This window comes from Amborella trichopoda, chromosome 12 (assembly GCF_054954075.1).
Source record: "Amborella trichopoda isolate Santa Cruz 75 chromosome 12, AtrichopodaSantaCruz75HAP2 v2.0, whole genome shotgun sequence".
In the NCBI taxonomy this organism is placed as follows: Eukaryota; Viridiplantae; Streptophyta; class Magnoliopsida; order Amborellales; family Amborellaceae; genus Amborella; species Amborella trichopoda.
The window spans coordinates 43727756-43735580 of NC_142347.1; the positions used below are offsets into that span (position 1 = coordinate 43727756).

Genomic DNA, 7825 nt, shown 5'->3' on the forward strand with positions numbered 1-7825 from the left:
GGCACGTGTAAAATTTATGGTCATATAAATGCTACAATCTTGATTTTCTAGAAGTGCAGTTTTATTATATTACATGGTGCCGTGATATCACACCCCTAATAAAATATAACTCACAATTTAGCAGCAAACCTAATCTAGAGACATGTGTCAATTGCTCAGACACAATCGTAACAAAGTATGTCAACTAAAATGGTGTTAAAATATATGAGGTGTCGACTTTATATAAATTTTTTCCGTAAATTACTATGTTGGAAGATGTGTCGAACCTACTATTTTGAAATGCAACTGCATAGTGCTTTAGGGGCCGCATCATGCTGAGAAATTATTTTTCTCAACCCATATGGGTCAAAGAGCATACATACTTTGATTGGGATTCTCCAAGGGAGTAAATCGACATTATGCTCGCAGGAGCATGAAATCATTGGGTAGAAAGGAGCTCCACATGTAATTTTTCAAAAGTTCTAATCAACAACAAATAATTTTATCATAACATGTAATTTTGGTGTAAAAATTCTTACGATTATCTTAAAATCTATTTTCATCTCTAATTATATATGAAATTCTGGAAAATGGACGGTCTAGATAATGTGTTGCAAGATGTACTATTTATGAGAATTTTTTTTTTTTTTTTTTCATTTTCATATATCTCGATGGTGAGATGCTTCATTAGGAGGCTTTTAAACATTAAAACAACATTTTCCGGTGGATTTTTGAGGTGCATCTTTATTTTTACATTTTAAAGTTGGAACCTTATATAAACTTTTTTTTTCATAAAAAAATATAAAATAATTAAAAAATTAAATTACCAAAATATCTATACAAATTTTAGGGGTATTTTATCTATTTAGTCATTTTATTCATTTAAAATTATTATTTTCATATTATTTTTTAGGGAGCACACTTAAGCCTAAATCCCGGACGTAAACATCGGGGGAAGAAGCAGCTCTCTGGAAAAAGTTTCAAAATTTGAATTGAAATGAGAGTGGCCGTGGCCGTGGCCGTGGCCGTGGCCGTGGCCGTGGCCTTGGCCTTGGCGGGATTGTGCACCCTCCCCTTAACGACTACTTATTCCCGTCTCTCTCTCTAAACCCCAAAACCCAACCCTGAAGAAAACCATTATCAGGCAAAAAATGGAGAGTCTACAGTTTCTCAACAGCTACCTCATGAAACAGATAATGGAGCTCAGAGAACAGGTAGCTTCTCTCCAGTGCTCAAAGGACCACATTGTTCTCTCCAAGATGGAACAGGTAGATGCAGAGATGGAGAGGATGAGTGCCGCCTTTGAGCAATCCATGGAAGAGCATATCGATCGAACCAAATTTGAATCTGAGCTCTCCTTAAGCATAGTCACTCTTGTCCTCTCTTCCCAGCTCTCAGAGCACGAGAAGAGTTCGAAGAAATGCAACAAAGAGAGAGACCCACTGATGCTGGACAAAGAGGAGCGCAATCGATTTGACAATCGAGTTGTCTTCGAGAGAGAAATCTATAGACGAGCACTTCTAAAGCTAAAGAAGAGAGTAAGGTGCACGATACCTCATACTCAGAAGCTGAGATGTGTAATGCTGCAATGAAGAGGAAACATGAAAGGTTGCTTGAGCAGCATCATGCTTTTAGGAGGCAGATATGAATGAACTCAGAGAACACTATAGAACCAGTTTAAAGAAGTGAGCTGACCAGAAAACCAAGATCCTCGAGTTGAAGAAAGAGGTGGCTGAACTCAGGTCCACTGAGTCTCGTTTAAAGAAATCGATCCAAGAACTCAAGGCTAAAAATGAAGGCATCAATTATATGAGAGCAAATGCGGAGGCTAAGGTCATAGAGTTGAAGAAACAGGTGGCTCAACCCTTCGTGAAACAGGTGGCTCAACTCTTGGTTACTGAGTATCATTTACATAACACGATGCAAGAACTCCAAGGAAAAAATGAAGCCATTGATCACATAAGGGCTAAGCAGGAGACTATGACTGCTGAAATGAAGAAAGAGGTGGTTAAACTTAGGGTGACCGAGTCTCATTTGCATAGTTCGATTCAGGAACTCAAGAAAGAAAATGAATCGATCAATCATACAAGGGTGAACCAGGAGGCTAAGATGAGAGAGTTCAACAAAGAGGTTCTTCAACTTAAGGCCATTGAATCTGGGTTACAAAGTTCGCTGAAAGAGCCCGAGAGAAAAAATAAAGTCATGGACAGCACGAGGGCAAAGCACAGGGCAAAGATTGGCAAGTTGGAGAAAGTGGTGGTTCAACTCAGGGCCTCCGAGTTTGATTTGCAAAAGTCTTGCCAAGATCTCAAAGAAGCTAATTCCCAGCTGGAAGCTTACTTTACTGATAAAATTGTTGCAGAGAATGAAGACTATCAGAGATCATTTGATATGCAAAAGAGAAGAGAAGAAAACCTAAAAGGAGTTATTAAGGAGAAGGAGAGGCTCAATGCTGACATGAAGCAGACGCTTAATGCGACATGTTGGGCGCGCAACGAACTGGAACAACATTTATATCACGGAGAGGGATACTTCAAGTTTCTATCAGGAGTGAAGGCTTCTCTTCGGAAACGGCTTCAATCTTCTCTCTCTCATCAGAAACAACTTGAATCTTCTCTCTCTCAATCCTACTCCAAGATTCAAGAACTTGAGAAACAAAATGAAGAAAGTGAGATGATTACGGCTCAATATGTGATAAAAGTATCTAATCTGGAGATGTGCAATGCGAAAATGAATCAGAAGATCAAAGACATGACTGAGAATCACAACCAAATGCTAAGAGAGATGAAGGAGAGAGAAACATACCAAAGGGCAAATATTGAAGAACTGCAGGAAGAGATGCTTTGGCTCATGTTCACAAAATTTGAAATACAAAAGTAATTGGAGGATATTGAAGAGGAATACTCTCAAATGTGGAACAGGTTCAACCGAGTTGAAGAAGCGTTTAACCAGGATATACGTCAAATGAGAAAGGTGGAAGCTTCAGCGCTGGAAAGTGCTGGTTCAGGCTAGGAGAAAGGTAACCAAGAAATTGGGCTAAATTTCAAGAAGATTCATGATGAGCAAGTGAGACAAGAGATGAAGTTAGAAACAAATTTGGCATTAATGCATGAGGAGAAACAGGTTCTCCTCTCGAATTGAGAATGGAATTGGAAAAAATCGGCAAGCAAGGTTTTGCTGCAGGGATATTGAAGAGGGGGTTTATTCAGAGTTCGAAAGGCAAAAAGCATAACAATTGAGCTATAAGGAGAAGAAGAAGAGGGAAAAGAAGGCAGACAATGCATCTGCATTTATCGTGTACTATGATTATGGGTGTTTTTGCATAGGAATCAGGAATCATCTATACAACAGGGGAGGAAATTTCACCCAAAATTTAGCTCTTTTTATTGATAAAAGATATTTGAGCTGCATCTCGCCTTATTTTACTTGAATGCTGGAAACCAAACCCCTCATTTTGTAATTCATGGAAAGAATGTGTTCCTGTTGATTTCATCTGTACTCACTAATTTAGACTTCTGATTCATCTACCCTCACAAATCTAGACCTTTCGTATTCACCCTATCCATGGTAGCCAAGGGAATCAACACTATACTCCTGAGGCAATGGTAAAAACTACAGTTCATTCATCCATTGAACTATAGCTTGGATTCTTTGCACATATGGTATATGGTGATGACCTAGTCTGTGGAGTTATAGATTACTTACTATATCTACTAGATACAAAAGAACATTTACCTCGGATCCATTTTTCCAGTTCAAGAACACTATTTTTTTTCCATTTTATTTACAATTTGAATTAAATGTTGTGGCACACAATTTGAAATATACTATGCATCATCTTAGTTGTTGATCCATCACAATTTACAGTCGAAAAAGAGAAGGGTGTGGTATTCTTGTGCTGATTTATTAATGATAAGTCGTAAATGGCATTTATATAAGATGCAAATCAAACCCAAAATTACAGACTTGCATTTCAGGAATGGAGGACCTGTGACATAGCAGTCGGTAAGAAGATTTCTTTCTTATCCCCACAACCTTTGGTCCCATTTGGACAGTCCTGTATTTCTTCCAACAAATGGGTTTATTCGGGATTAAGGGCACTTATGTTTTACTTTTTAATTTGTGAGGAGTATTTGCAGAATTTTCACAACTTAGGGGTGAAGAATTGGCGCTAACCCATGAATAACAAGTGGCTGCACAACGTTCATTTTTCACTCAATAATGGATGAGGAAGAGTACATGAATTTTTTTTGTGGGTAATTCAGATGGAATGACGAGCCCCTACCCGTTTTTTCAAATCGTTAGTGGTTTTTGAATGCTCCATCCAAAATGGCCATTTAACATTAATGTAGGACTTATTTTTCCCACAGTTTAAATAGCAGCGAGTTGACTTGGGACGCACCCAATCCAAGTTGCCTTATGTTCCTACCAAGTCCACAAGTTTCAATGAGTTCTGCCGATTATCATTAGACTCAGTCATATCTAAAAATTGACTCATAATGGGGCTATGCTGAGTCCTGATCCAAATCAGTCTCTTTGAACTATGACTTTTCCGTTGATGCTCTAATAATGTAATTTAGTGCTCTTGTGATTCTGTGGTTGCTTGATTCAAGAGGCTAAGGCTATATGGTTGAAGCCATGACCATACTATTTACAAAGGAAATGTGTTAAATGAGTGCAGTAAATGACCTGTAGAAATATTCACGACGCGCCAGCCTTCAAATAGCAACAATGGACAACTTTTTGAGTGCCTGAGACACGTCATTCCTCCATACAGAATCCACCAAATTTATGTTCGCCTGCTCAATATCCATTAAAAACATTAAAGTGCCTTTGAGTAGTGGTACGACACACGTCTATCATCCCTTGTAATGTGAATTTTCTGCAAATCATTTACTTGCACTCATTGTTTAGGAACTCATCTATGTTAAAAAGACAGAATATATATGTAAGTTTGGAAACCAGCTTTGCATTATGAAAGGAGGGCGAAAATCATGTGGATGTTGGCTCATCACGTGACCATAGAAAAATGGGTTCGTCCATTATCTAAAGACCTGTGTATATTGAGATTGCAAATGATTTGTATATGTAATTCTCTCACACCTTACAAAAACAGGTTCCTTTGAAAACCCAACATAAAAATCAGTGAACTTCACTCTCGACTGTAGAAGAGCTAACCCATGCGATGGAAAACTGATCATCTCTGTAAACTCATCAACTTCAACATAGCAGGCAAAGATGTAGAAACGAGCATCATCTGTTAGATCAATTATCTGGTGAAACCTTTAGTTCCGAGGTCTCTTTAATTTAATTGGATTTCTTTATTTATTTTTAACAGGTCAATTTAACCAAACCATCAATCAATGATTTTCCAAGTTCCCAACCATTACATCAACTATTAAATTGAAAATTTATAAGAAAGGCGTTTGCCAGGCTCTTAATCCAAGAACGTGATTTGTGGAACCTTGTACCAAACCAGTTCAAAGTACATGTAAATATACAAAAAAGTGTTTAGTAGAAGCCTGAATGGAACCATTGTCGTGGTTTTAACAGGTTCAGCAGGGCTGTGATGGGGGGAGCAAACTTAGTGTTGGAAAGAACAACAGCAAGGCTTTACATATTTAGACTCACCAACGGAAAGAGTCTGGTTGATGAGTAATTAAAGAAAATATATTTTTACGCTCATCTAATCTCAAACATGAGAAATGATGCATGCCCAATTTTAGAATTTCTCATGTAAATATTAAGTTCAGATAAGAAGACAGGCAAGGACCTATAATAAATATTGCACTAGTTAAAAACTACACAATATATACTTCTGTGTTGATAATTCTTCTCTTCAAAAAGTACATTAATATGTAGTAACTTAGCTGAAAAAAAATGTATTACATGGTAGTCTAGAGAGTAAAGACATCTCAAGTTCATATTAACAGGACTTAGTTATTCAGAATCTATACCTCATCCATTTGCTATGCAATTCCCCCCCTCTCAGAGAGATGGGATGTATCTAATGGCGACTGACACCGCCAGGGTTGTTATAATAACAGAACACTGTTATCTTTATTTTTGACTAAGCCTGGTTTTAAAAACAGAAAACAGATTGTTCTAATGGTAATTGCCAAGGGCCATGAAAATGGTTAAGCCTTATTGGCAATCCTCAGTTTCCACTCCAGTGCCCCTACTTTGGGTCCTTTATTCTCCACCTCAAAACCCATTAAACACTAACCTGCAAACTTATACCTTTCAAAACTTTCCACTTTTTTTTTTTATTTTTTAATAAATATTGTCAGTTGGCGAAAAGAAAACACAAGTAAAAATAAAAGAAGAAATAGAACAAATAAATGCTGATGAATATCATCTCCCACCTCAACTCTTAGGCTCAACCAATCTCCTTCATCCAAGAAATGTGAGGCATGAAAACTGGGTATTATTGTAAGGTTAGTTTGCCCTGTCATTTCTCTAACATGAGCTAAAATTGCAAAACTAACTCGCCCCAACAATACTCTTGGGAGGAAGCACTGCATAATCATAAGGGAAAATACCATCTGTTTGTCCCACCATTGGAGCATGCTCTACTCAACCTTCACATTCTTGTCACTTTTACGTAATACACACAAATCTCACCAATTTCGTTATCAGCATGATTTCATCAAGTAGAGCCACTCTGCAGACCATATTGGGATCAACCATCAGTACTCCAAAACTCACAAATCTATTTTCCTTATGCCATTCTTCTGACATAATCACCAGTAATCTGTACTTCAACTGCAGCATTCAAGCCAGCGACTGAACACAAATAGCATCCACACTATGCAACAGAAAGATCTCATAATTGTGATGCATTTTTTTCTCATTATAAACCTATAGATATCAACATGGAAGCCTAAGATGTAGAGATCAACTCATGTATGAGTCTAGCTGTCCAGTGAAAGTATCCATTGACAGATAAGTTGCACACATGAAGCACAAAATCACAGCTTAGAGGAACATCACTAGATGACCACACTAAGGTGTGTGAGTCGAGGACCACACATTTCCATACCAGTGACAAAGCAGCATGCCAGAGAGGCTCTTCGATTTGAAATCATAAAGCAATGGTTCAAGCAACAATTCACAAATTAAGTAGCAGGGGGTGGCTATTGGGAGCTGAACCATGAGGGGTTAAAAAATGCATTGTGCACCTTCTTTCAAGCTTAAGAAGCACAAGAGACCAGCCAAGGATTCATGGATGATTAGCTAGGTGGTTGAAAATTAAAGGCTTTCAAACATGTTCTTCCAAGACAGAAATTTGACAGCATATATGTTCGAAGTGCACGGTTATTAGGTAAAAAGCAAGATTTCGAGAAATGCCCATGATCGTATTCTTATATGAAATATGTTCCAAAGTGAAACTGTGCCAAGACTTGCATACACACCCAAATCAGAGAAGGGACTTAATAGGCAACATGGTTAGTATCTTCATGATTAGATCTTCGTGAAACTAAGGGCTTTTATGCCTTTGGCCCTAACCTGATCCAAATTCAGCTTGTAAATTTAAAGCCTGAAAACACACACATGCAAGTGCATACTCGTGCGAGCATGCGCGTGCACACACACACGCACACACATGCAGTGAGAATTTGTCTACAATCAACTCGGTATTAGTCTCTCTGTAGTCTATAATCAACTCTGTATTAATCTTTCTTATTGCAACTCTGGTCAAATGGGTAAGTCTATAATCAACTCCGTATTAGTCTTATTGCAACTCTGGTCAAATGGGTATTACAATTTAGTGAGCATTCAAATCTAATTAGTCTCCAAGAATAACTAGCTAATCATTTCCTAATGAATCTATAATTGAATCCAC

General features: G+C 37.8%; 1 protein-coding gene across 1 annotated transcript; it reads left to right on the plus strand.

The window, feature by feature from the left end:
* The first annotated feature begins 620 nt into the window (after positions 1 to 620).
* Positions 621 to 3504, plus strand: LOC110007367 (uncharacterized). Its single transcript, XM_088853851.1, has one exon. The coding sequence runs from the start codon at positions 1789 to 1791 to the stop codon at positions 2857 to 2859; it is 1071 nt and encodes a 356-aa protein (XP_088709977.1). The 5' UTR covers positions 621 to 1788; the 3' UTR covers positions 2860 to 3504.
* Positions 3505 to 7825: the final 4321 nt, after the last annotated feature.

Coding starts and splice junctions, on each gene's coding strand:
- LOC110007367 (XM_088853851.1), top strand. CDS start 1,789: ATGAGAGCAAATGCGGAGGCTAAGGTCATAGAGTTGAAGAAACAGGTG.